The sequence below is a fragment of the Paramisgurnus dabryanus genome, chromosome 8 (assembly GCF_030506205.2).
Source record: "Paramisgurnus dabryanus chromosome 8, PD_genome_1.1, whole genome shotgun sequence".
In the NCBI taxonomy this organism is placed as follows: domain Eukaryota; kingdom Metazoa; phylum Chordata; class Actinopteri; order Cypriniformes; family Cobitidae; genus Paramisgurnus; species Paramisgurnus dabryanus.
Genome location: NC_133344.1, coordinates 21,893,885 through 21,906,279, shown reverse-complemented (window position 1 = coordinate 21,906,279; position 12,395 = coordinate 21,893,885). Strand labels below are relative to the sequence as shown.

Here is a 12,395-nt window from a genome sequence, read left to right as displayed (position 1 = left end):
ACGAGTACATTTCATTGATTCACGGTTGGGCAGCTGAAAGTTATTAAGCGTTATTGTTTGCTACTGCAGTTGGAGCAGAAGATGGTTGCAAGCGAAATCTTCAAGGACAAGAAGGACAATTATCCACAAAGTGTCCCGAAACTTTTTGTGGGCACGAGACTTAGTGAGTTTTCAATCTTTTAAAGCTCAAGCATATCGACTCCATTTTCTGTCGTGTTGTGTATTTTGATTTGTTTTCTCTACGTGTGTGACTGTGCAGATGGAGAGGAAATAAACCCTAAAGTGCTTCAGGCTATAGGAAATGAGAAGATGAAGGTGAGTGTCAACAGTTTGAACCTAAATTTGACAGATGCTCAAACTAAAGTTCCTCTCTTCATAGTACACCTTATTCAGTAGATTTGTAGCTTTGCTATCGTGAGCTAAAGCTCATCTGTTCATCCTCACAGTATGCGGTTCCAGTCACTAAGTATGACAGAAATGGATACAAAGCTCGCAACCGACAGCTTTTACTGTTGTCTGACAGCGCAGTCATTGTGGAGGAGGCCAAGTTGAAACAGCGAATCGATTACAGCACATTGAAAGGTGAGGAAGGAGAAGGATGAAGAAGTAAAAGTAATAAAAGAGATTGTTACAAAATATGACTTTTTCTGGTTTATCTGTAGGGATTTCTGTAAGCTCTCTGAGTGATGGAATATTTGTTCTCCATGTTGCCTCTGAAGACAATAAGCAGAAAGTAAGTGTGTTCAAAATTAGTGAACTTTTTTCATCATAAAGACAATACTGTTTGTGCTGCCAGCTAAATGCATGATGGGAATTTTCTTTGAAGTCCCAATGAAACGGAAATAGCGATTGCCTCAACATTATTATTCATGAAACTTCCAAATAGGGCAAAAATAGACCATTTAATTCAAAGGACAAATCCTAGAGTTATAAATGGACATGTTAAAACGTTTCTGGATCATTTTTGCACTTAATAAAGTTACATAACTTCTATGTAAATATCAAAGAACAGTTTAACATATTATTTTAATGCATTCTTTGGCACCTTGTTTTTTCAACATGAAGAATGAAAAAAAAATGTACCTTGTCTTTCTTGAATAACACTAGTCTACCCGCATTCACGAACTTATGAAAAGTGCTAGACATTCTGAACGTCTCCGTTTCATAGAAATTCCTCCTTTAGAAATGTCCACCAGAAAATGGCCCAATCTGAACAACGGATACATATTACATAAAATGCATCCCACTCCCCCCGCCCATTTGCATAAATCCGGCATCTCGCCTCCAATGGGAAGTAAATTGCACCAATGTTTGCGAAGTTCAAGGCGAAATGGCGAGTCGCATTTGAAGGTGTGTTCTTCTATCTGTAAAATTTTGGTCTGTCCGTGTTTTGAAGACGGCGAAGTTTACATTCTTTAGAGTGGCAATAAAGGCAGCTAATCAGCGTCAAGTGCTTGCCTTTCATAATGAGGTTGCCAGTTAAGCCCGAAGGGATGCCAAATAGGTGCAAAATATGCGTTTAAAACCCCCTCAGCGCAGACTGCTGGTAGGCAGTACACGCGTGTAACCACAGTAGCAGCGCGACTGTCAAAGAAGAAGCTTGGCAAGTTAACCCACAAACGAAGAAGAAACAGCAACTTGTTGTGTATAATTTGAGAAGACCAGCAATGATGGAAGTAAATAAACAGCGACTTTTGTTGCAGTTTGAGTTAAATCACTCCTCAACTTGGCCATCCTTTGTTTTCACCGTCGCAAACGGAAATACCTATGACGCAGTTTTTTTACCTGACAGGAGAGGTTCTGGTGGACCAATCACAGCGGTCTGCGTAGAACTGACCCGCTGTTAAAATTTTTGCGAGGTGCGTGTCAGGCTACGCAGAGCTACGCACAGGCTACGGATAGCATACGCAAAATTATGCACGACTGTAAATCGGGCTTAAAATATCTTTCTGAGAGAGGTTTTTAGAAAGGCATTACAGACCCAACCAAAATTTAGTTGTCTACATATCACAGAACAAGGATAAATACCCTGTTCAATCATTCTATGTCACCTTTAAGAATAATGTGACTTATAGTTAAGAGTGATACAGATTTTTTTTTAAGCAATACAGATTTGTGTCAAGATTAATGCTAATTTTCTTTCAGAGTTATGTCAATTTTCTTTGAGAGTTCATTTGTGAATTTTGTGTTGCTGATTTGTGATAGCAATTTGTTTAGAGAGTGATGCAAATTTTATTTAAGAGTGATATGCCTAGCAAGCAATAGCTGTCTTTTCACCATCTAGGTTAACTATAGACCCGATATAGTAACCTGCTTCTAGCCAAAATAAACTTGAATTTGGTTACATGTCGTTTTTACCCAAATAACTTGTGAGATGTATGATATTCTGTCATGTAAGCAAAGTCGACAGTGAATCCTAGGTGTTTGGTTTCATTTATTTATATAATTTTATTTATTTTTGGGCTATGGTTAAACATCTCTCTTCACTGACAGCCTAAATTTTGCGTTGTTCTAGCCTAGATGTCTGGGCTGTGTTTTGACAGCTACTAAACGTCTTTTAAATGCAAAATTTCTTGCTGGGTGGATTTTTACCGAGAGTGATCCAAAACATTTTTTAAATGAGGTGAATATTCTTTGAGAGTAATGCAAATTTGTATTAAAATTTATGCAAATTTTTTAGCGATGTGAATTTATTTGAAAGTGCTGTGAGTTTTCTTTGAGTAATGCGATTGTTTTTTGAAAGTGATGTGAATATTATTTGATCTGAAACTTGTTGGTGTCACAGGGGGATGTTGTGCTTCAGAATGATCATGTCATTGAGACGTTAACCAAAGTGGCTATCTGTGCTGACAAGATCAACAGCATTAACGTTAACCAGGGAAGGTAAGTCGCAGGTGCAAAATGACCATATACCTTATGTTGTACCTACATGACACACTGAATATGTTTATTAATAAATAATAACACAGTTTATAAGTTATACCCACATAAACAACTTTTTTTGTGAACAGTATAAAATTCAATGTGGCACAAGGAAAAGAAGGGATCATAGATTTTACATCTGGATCAGAGATGCTGATAGCCAAGGCTAAGAATGGACACCTTGCAGTGGTAAACATCTATCTATCTATCTATCTATCTATCTATCTATCTATCTATCTATCTATCTATCTATCTATCTATCTATCTATCTATCTATGTACCTATCTATGCATCTATCTATGTATCTCTATGTCTACCTCCCTGTCTGTTTGTGTTTCTGTGTAATATACTTAAGTATGATGTTTCTTATTTTTCAGACGGCCCCTCGCCTAAACTCAAGATGATGGACACGTCATGACCAAGCACTTCCTATCCTCTCACAGGATTTCCCAGAGTTCATCAATCACATGACTACAGGCGGAGCTTCTCTCCACCAATCAGATGCCAGCTAGCTGCACCAAAGGCCTCTGCTTTTAGTTGTGAAAATCTAGCAACCTTATTTATGATTTGGGGGATTAATACTGTTTTATGAATATTATGATTTTATATGTTGAAACCAAGAAATAACAATATACGTGCATTTTTTCTGCACTCTTGCTAGCTTATTTGGGGAATATTGATTTGTGGTTAGAGAAGATGATCTCAGATGGCTAATAAGGAAAATCAGGGTTCATAGTAGTTATTAGCTTTGGTTCTCTTTATGTTCACCAATGATTTATTTTCCGTGGTTTTTGTGATCTGCTCAAGCAGGCTTTTAATGATTTACCATCCCTGTAACATGCACAATACTTACACATCAGTTTAAAGTTCATAGGAAAGGTATTATTTACTTTTTGTTGCTTGCTTTAAGATGAACAGCAATCAAAAAATAGGGTTAAAGTTATTCTACACAACATTTCAACAAATCTCTCAAATCTAATATGTTATTAATATTGGTTGGTTGTAAAATGAGGCTTGAATTGTAGAGAGTGTATGCCAAGTGCATTGAGGGTATGCGTCATGTACAAAGTGGTTCCTAAATGGTAATGTTGATGAAAACACAACGAAACCCATGTTATTACATTCTGATTCATTTACCATTTCTTTTTAATTGTAAGATGTTTAATTTAATACAGAGTTAAATAAAAGTAGCAGTAAGTGACAATGAAGGTATAAAGATCTACAGCTCTCGGCTCAATCCCAAATCTGTGCCTCGAAATGTTATTTGATATTCGGTTTTAAAGATGAGAAATATGTTGCCAATTTTGTAGGAATGGGAAGAAATCCAATAATTGACACGAGGTTGGAACGAAGGTTTTTCCTTGCACACTCCAGAGAGGAATAGGCATTGTCCTCTTAATACACTGGACACCAAGTAATATTTCTATTAATGCCATTTTCCCATCTTATCACTTCACCAACCTTATGGAAAACAAGTAAGAAATTTAGCAGATTTATTATTGTAAGAAACGTTGTTAGCTTTACATTTAGTGAACTTAAAAATATGTAACTTGGCTTAAATATGTTTTAATATGTTTTTTTCTGAGGCAGTTTGTGTATATGTAGATATAAAAATATCGAAGCACTACTGTTCACAAACCAAATGTAAATGTTATTTCAAAAGCAAGTTAAAATTTGCCATGTTATTTTCTTGCACTATAAGATTCCATGCACCTGTAAACTCCTCACAGCACAAATATTGTACGTTGCCTTGATGCCAATATTGTTCAAAGAAAGATGTTTAGTGAAACATTGAGCGTGTGCCTTTCATGTAGCCTCATAGAGAGGATTTATGCTTAAAAACTGAAACACTGTAAAAATACACCTGTTAAATGCTCTCGTATAAGTGCCGCATTTAATATATGTAGAACAAACTTATATTTTTTATTTACCTTTATAAAATACTCCAATACCGTTCACACCTACTCTTTGCCCATCTGTTTCTTACTGCATACTTGTGTTTTTGTTTTATAAAGTTTGCTTAATGTAAGTACCTGGAACAAAGTCTGTCATTGGAAAGCAAACTGACAATGTATCCGAGCATATTAAAGATGATTAAAAGCTCTGTATTTTTTGAGTGTTATTGAGAAAATTGATTATCTGATTTATTTTATTGTTTAAGGTATACCACATCATATGTGTTTCCCTAATGGATAGACTTCAAAGTCATTAACATGCTTACAAGGCAGGTAAAGGTTAGTGAAAATGTGTTAAAGTATTATAAGCTAAAACAGGCTAGTTAGCTGGAAAGATATTTTTGAAATCAAATTTTTATAAAACATTAAAGATGAAAACAAAATAAACAGTCCTGCTAAAAGCAGAGGTGGACACTACTTAAGTATTTTAGTTACATTTTCCAAGCATCTGTGCTTTATCAGAGTGTTTGTCTTTGGAAAATTTTGACTTCACTACATTGCATACTGTTTATTCCTTTATATCGCATATTAGAATTTATTTAAAAGGGACATTTCACAAGACGTTTTTTAAGATGTCAAATAAATATTTGGGTTCCTAGAGTACACACGTGAAGCGCAAAATATTATTTAGATAACTTATTATAGCAAGTAAAAAAAAATCACTTTATAGGTGTGCAAAAATGTGCTGTTTTGGGTGTGTCATTTAACATGCACATAAGCTGATCACTGTACTAAATGGCTGTGGCGTGGTTGGATAGTGCAGATTAAGGGGCGGTATTATCCCCTTCTGACATCACAAGGGGAGCCAAATTTCAATAAACTATTTTTTCACATGTTTGCAGAAAATGGTTTACCAAAACTAAGTTACTGGGTTGATCTTATTCACATTATCTAGGTTGATAAAAGCAATGGGCCCCAATTATAGCACTTAAACATGGAAAAAGTCAGATTTTCATGGTATGTCCCCTTTAATACCTGATAACATTAAAATATTGTGTTTTTTCATGATTAAAAGTACTACATGTTTAATGTAGGCTACTTAAATATTAATTGTAAAACAAAACTTGTATTTATGAAATGTGGTGGAGTAATATTTCTTTTGGATATATGTATATTTTCCTAAGAAAAACTAATAAAATACAAATACTTGAAAATTATTTTTAAGTAGAATGTAAAATACTGAAGTACTATCCACCTCTGGCTAAAAGACAAATCATTACTGATTTCCATTACAAACACCATGAATAATATCAACTGTACCATTGAAACCATCACAATTTCCCTTATGTAGGTCTTAGTCCAGTATTTAAAGGTGCTCTATGGTTCCCATCTGCCAGATAACATCCCACCAGAACCACAGAAACCATTCCCAATAAAACAAAATAATTCCCATTATAACTATTAAAGCCATTATAATTTTTCTAGCTGTTTCCCAATGCGGATTATGAACTAAAGGCTAATCTAAAAAATGTGAAGTGAAGGTCTGAAGAGAAAATATTGAGTATAGTGAACAGAAACCTGTTACAATAAAGAAGACAATTCAGAGAACTGGGCGGGGATTCTTCGCTTTATTTTTACTTCTACTATTGCCCAACGAAGTCAAGTGACTCGAGGAGATCGCACACAATCGGTCTTTCCGACGTTTTGTTTATACAGTAAGGATATTTTTTATACTTTAAGCCTTTATACGCTTGTAGTCAGGTAGAAGGTAGTCTAACGTTTTGCTTATATGTATAATCGTTTTAGTATATTTACTTAAAATTAAGTTTTACGCGTAGTTTCAGTTTCACTGGCAGTCAGTCTGGCATTGAATGAGGACAACCGTCGGGAGATTACGGAAGTGTGGGCATGGCGCGTGTGACTTTGAGGGTTTTATTAATTTATTAATTTTAATAACTCGATTATATCCACATTTGGACACATTAGTAGACCCGCTGAATGAAAAAGAAACATTTTGAAGATGGCTGATGGGCCATGTAGCGCTGAGATCCAACGGCGACGCGTGGAGCTGGTGGAGAACTGCAGCAAACATCTGACGCGTCTGCTCGACGTGCTGTTTAACGTGGGCGCGATCACAGAAGAAGACGTCAGCCTGGTTGAAGGTTCGAGTCAGGGGGGTGAAAGAGAGTGTTTGAGGGCTCTTCTGGATGTCCTAAACGGGAGAGGAGAAGAATCATGTAGGGCGTTCCTATACATCCTACCAAGTGTTCAGGAAGACACTGACTTTCCTGCAAAACCTGGACAGGCAGACCATATTAAAAAGCATAAGGATATTCTGGCCCGGCAGAACTGCCTGGTGGATTACCTGACCAACAGAGGTCAGGGTTCAAATCAGGCTGGGTCGTTGACTGATATAACTTTCTCAAGACAGGCCGGTTTCGCCGTGCCCTTTCAATACAGACACGAGGCAGCCGGGGTGGGAGATGCTTTCAGGTCACGTGGTGGGGATGAGATGTGTGTTTTCAGGGATTTGTACGACAACCTGCTGTCCGCCTTGACGAGCGGTGTGAACATGCTGTCGGGGGTCGCCGGTAGTGGGAAAACCACTGTGGTGAGGCGGCTGGTCCGAGAATGGGCATCGGAGCCAATCTCCAGCAAGATTATGTTATCCCTGTCCTTTCGGGAATTAAACCTTATTACTCAAGAGCAGAGCTTCCTGGAACTTCTCTCGGACCACTACAGCCATTTGAAACCCATTCTGCATGGTTTGCTGACCTCAAACCCGGCACAGTTGATACTCATCTTGGATGGCCTGGATGAATTCTGTCACCCTCTTAATTTCGAAAACACCCCCAAGTGCTCGGACCCCGAGCGGGTGCAGACCATACAAGCCATTGTGGTGAATTTGATCAAGGGCAATCTGCTTCCAGGGGTGTCCATTTTCATCACCTCCAGGCCTCATGCCGTCTCCAAAGTGCCTCCGGTCTTGGTCAGTCAGTTTTACAGCCTGTTGGGTTTCTCAGTGGCTCAGCAGAAGCAATACTTTGAGCAGAACTGCAGTTCTCTGGAGGCCGCTGCTTCGGTTTGGGCATCCGTGTCGAATCATAAGCCCCTCTTACTTATGTGCCACATTCCTGCATTTTGCTGGATTGTGTCCACTGCGTTAAATGATGGCAGCTCCTGCCTTTATAGTGACACTGTGGTGGTGACCGATGACAAGGTCAATGAAACAAACTCTGATCAATTATCAAACAACTCAAAACCGGTGACGGTCACCGAGATATATTGCTGCTTTGTTAAATCCATCTTGCTCTTCCACGTGCAGGGCCGTACAGAAGCCTCCCATCTCACCAGGCTCCAGCACGCCCCTGGCGTCCTAAGTGAAACGCAGCCTGTGCTCAGAAGCTTGGGAGCTATGGCCTTCAAAAGTCTGCTTGAAAGACGCTTTATCTTCAACAGCTCGGATTTGAGCTCTTTCAATTTGGCTAGCACCAACCTCTCGCAGGCGTTCCTCATAGAGACCTTCAAAGAAGATCGGGCCTCGCTTACTTTCGAAAAGGCCTTCCATTTTGTCCACACCAGTGTGCAGGAGTTTATGGCTGCCCTCTACTATGTTTACCAGTCACTCTCGGGTTCAGATCCCTTTGCAGGGCTCAAACCAGACACCAGCTATCTTAGATCAGTGTGTAAGCAGGTGGCATCAGCAGCTACTAAACTCAGCAGACCCCATCGTCTTTTCCACAGACATATTAAGAAGGGGCTTCGCTGTGGTGAACGAACTCAGTCTGGACATATGGATCTTTTCAGCAGGTACTTAAAAAAGCTGCATAGCTCCAAGTCACTTATTTACTTTTTTTTAGGTGTTCAATCAGTGTGCCTTATTTTGATTGGTTTATCAGCATTTTTAATGGATTGAACCACAAAACCTGTGATGTCCATTTCAGTGGACACAGGGTCTGAAGGGGTTAAAAAAGACTATAGTATATATAATACTATAGTACATTTCCTAGATACTATAGTGCTTAGTATAGGCTACTACAGTCTACAAGACTTTGCTATAAAAAATACTATAGCGTACTTTTTTGCTTTCACATTTCATAACATACCTTTTTATATACTCGTGCAGGTTTGTATGTGGCCTGTTGGTTCCTACAACACGCTCAATCCTAAATGGATTTTTCCCTGACGGGCCCCGGACGCACCTGCTCCGCTGTCAACCCTCTCTAGACCGGACTCCTGTTTTTTTGCTCCATCTGTTATACTCCCAGCTCCGGAAAAGCACCCTCAGTCCGGAAAGGCAGGTGAACGCTTGTCACTGCCTATATGAGGCCCAAGACCCCGGCTTATCGCAGCGGCTGCAGGGCTGGATGAAAGTCCTTTCACAGCAGGCCTCAGATCAGTCGGGTGCAATGAACAAGGATTGGAGTGAGCTGGCTTTCCTGTTACAGCTGTGCCCAGAACTGCAGGTTTTAAATTTGGACGCTCAGGGTCTCAATGCAGAGGGCCTGCGCATGCTGCTACCGGTTCTTCCTCTCTTCACAACAGTCAGGTAAGTGCATTGTAAACATATTAACTATAAACTGTAATTTTGTGATATTTATTGTGTCTTTTGCATCTTAAGCTTGGGTCAGAATCCGTTGGGCCCAGAAGGGGCAGCTGTCTTATCCCTCGCTTTGCAAAACCCAGACTGTTGCATTCAGCGGCTGTGGTAAGTTGGCATTAAAAGTGCCTGAATAGAGAATTGAAGTGGCGGCCGGTGACTTCTTTTTCGAGAGTGCACGATGCGAAGTTTGCCCATTATGTATTTAGCCCGTCATGTGTGTGGCTCGTCATGTCAAAATATGTGTCTGCTGCAGACGCGTCTGAAGGGTTTATGATAAAAGTGATGCTCGCGTTTGTCGCTTAATCTCATGTGTAATCAGAGTTTAGTGTTAAGATAGTGTCTTGGGAGTATTTTGTGAACGTTAGCGTCTCTTTTATCATAAACCCTTTTGACACGTGTGCAGCAGACACGTATTTTGACAAGACACATGATGCACATGGTTAACATGATGCAACAAACACATATTTTGACATCACGAGCAAAATATATTGCACTACAAACACATATTTTGAATTCTTGCCCCTCGAGAGAGAAGTCTCTGGCCACCACTGAAAATGCTACAGTATACAGTGCAAAAAATTACTTTATTACATAGTATTTTCGTCTTGTTTTTAGTAAAAATATCAAGAAAATCTTAAATTACGATGCATTTTCTTGATGAGAAAAATTACCTAGGAAAATAAGTTTAGTTTTTAGACAAAAATGATAAAATTTAAGAGAATTTGTGCGTAAAACAAGCAAAAAAAAATCTGCCACTGGAATAAGAAAGATTTTCTTGAATTAAGTGTTTATGAAAAAAAGTAAACTTATTTCAAGAATATTTTTTCTATTCCGTTGGCAGATTTGATTTTTTTTTTTTTGCTTGTTTTTAAGCACTAACTTATCTAAAGTTTATATTTTTTTCCTAGACTTATTTTCCTTGGCCCTTTTATCAAGAAAATACATCTTAATTTAAGAATTTTTTGATATTTTTACTGAAAACAAGACAAAAATACTAAGTAAGAGAGTCATTTTTTGCAGTGTACTTATGTGTGTTTAATTAATTAAAGGGTGGTTGCAACTGGACTCGGCTGTGAGGGCCTGAAGATCCTTGTAGAGGCGCTGAAAGAAAATCGTACTGTGACAGATCTCAGGTGAGGTGTAGAAATGATGTTGAGTTAATCGATCAGTGTCATCATGTGTCTAAACTCATCATATCAATCTCATCTTTTTAGAATGGCCATTAATAAAATTGGAGATGATGGTGCCGGTCATCTCGCAGAACTGCTGAAAACAAATAGCACATTGACAGATATCAGGTAAAACAGACTTCTATGCCCTTCCATACAAGTATGTGTAAGGATAATGCTAAATGCATTTTTTACATTTTACATACAGACTTCGTGACAACCTGGTAACAGACAAAGGTGCAGAACTGCTAGTAGAAGCCCTCAGTGAGAACACTACATTACAGTACCTGTGGTATGAACCATTATGAATGATGTAATCATTATGTTTCTCTACACTGTACAAGGGGGTACCTAATGTTTTCTTTGTTTATCACAGGTTGTTCGACAACAAGTTTTCCAAAGATGGAGTAAAGAAGCTACAAGAATTTGCAAAAATGAGACCCAATCTTGACATTAAAGTCTGTGTCTGATACACAACCAATCAGGAATATCATGGATCATGCTGTCCTTGAAACATGCCACTCTTTTAAAATGGCAAATGCACTGATTAACTGATCCAATGAACTACTTTATATTACTGCCATCTACTGGACTGTAATGGACTTTTATTCAGTAAGTGTATTTAAAACTGTCTGTGATCATTCAGACGGTGCTGCTTTCTGCACTTTATACAATTTAGACTTTTTTTGTACTACTTTTCCTGTAAATGAGATGGGATTGCATTAATTTATTTTATAGAAGATGAAAGCAAGTGCTTTAGCAAATCTATTACTTGCATAGCTCTTCTTCTGTAGTACCAATAATAGTTGCACCGTCAATCTCTGCCATGGTTTATTACCCATTTTTGTGGGTTATTTTACATGCAGAGACCAGGTCTCCCCTTTGCATCTATTCTGCTTCTTAAAGAGAAGTAAAAATGTATGTGTAAAATACACAAAAGCAGGGTTTCACATTTTATACTTTGCATGGTCAACGTTTTCTTAAAGCTTACTGCTTCTAAGTTAGTATATTAAGTATGTGATTTACATCATGGTAAATAGATAAGTAGATATTGTTTAATTTTTCCTTAAATGTTTTTAAAATAGTTTCCCTTCATTTTATTTTTGTAGCTTTAGAATTATTTATGTATCTGGGAGATTTTTTTTTTATCCAAACCAATTACAATGCATTTAAGTTTCACAGTTTATCACTATGCGTGTTCCCTGGGAATTTAACCCATGATCTTTAACTCTGCTAATGCATTGAGCTACAGTTGAGCCAATTGTAAAATAACAGTGTCAAAGGGTACTGTATACTCTTAAAAATAAAGGTTACTGAAAGTTTGTTTTTATAAAGAACATCCACACAACCTTTCTGTTACAGGTTCTATTATTGTTTAATGATATGCAAAGTACAAGCATTGTGATGTCATTTAAACAAGTGGTACAAGTTCAGGAAAAGTGTTTTATGGATTTTCTAGATTCCAGGGTGCTATGGAAATGGAGTCTGTAAGTCATCTCTCCTAATTTTACTGTTGTAAGCATATTCTCTTGTGTACAAATGGGCTTCAATATGTGTTTATACTTATGTCTGTTACCTTTACATTTTAACTAGAAATCCTAAAAAACGCACAGATTTATTATGTAAGCCTATTTTGTGAATAAAGTATAAAAAAAAAGTGTAATAAAAAACATTACTGTACAAAAGAAGAGCTTCAGTGATGGGTTGGTATCTGTCATTCCTAATATTTGATAATCTGTCATTCCTGAAAATGCATTTGGCTGTCTGTAGTTGTAATTTCATTTCAGACCAGCAGATGGCGACGCG

At 37.8% G+C, this 12,395-nt stretch overlaps 2 protein-coding genes across 5 annotated transcripts in view; both read left to right on the top strand.

Annotated features, from left to right (window-relative positions):
* myo1cb (myosin Ic, paralog b) overlaps positions 1-5,030 on the top strand; it is a 57,023-nt gene extending 51,993 nt beyond the window's left edge. For all 4 annotated transcript variants that reach the window (XM_065280997.2, XM_065280999.2, XM_065280998.2 and 1 more), the window contains 7 exons: positions 70-163; positions 260-315; positions 447-582; positions 663-733; positions 2,786-2,883; positions 3,012-3,111; positions 3,300-5,030. In XM_065280997.2, coding sequence (XP_065137069.1) covers positions 70-163; positions 260-315; positions 447-582; positions 663-733; positions 2,786-2,883; positions 3,012-3,111; positions 3,300-3,326 — 582 coding nt within the window. In that variant the 3' untranslated portion in view covers positions 3,327-5,030. The remainder of the gene's footprint in view (positions 1-69; positions 164-259; positions 316-446; positions 583-662; positions 734-2,785; positions 2,884-3,011; positions 3,112-3,299) is intronic.
* Positions 5,031-6,474: 1,444 nt separating this feature from the next.
* Positions 6,475-12,284, top strand: LOC135770992 (NLR family CARD domain-containing protein 3). The gene is made up of 7 exons (XM_065280991.2): positions 6,475-8,627; positions 8,944-9,366; positions 9,439-9,525; positions 10,470-10,553; positions 10,635-10,718; positions 10,798-10,881; positions 10,966-12,284. Exons 1-7 carry the CDS (start codon positions 6,838-6,840, stop codon positions 11,057-11,059), a joined length of 2,646 nt encoding a protein of 881 aa, XP_065137063.1. The 5' UTR covers positions 6,475-6,837; the 3' UTR covers positions 11,060-12,284.
* Positions 12,285-12,395: the final 111 nt, after the last annotated feature.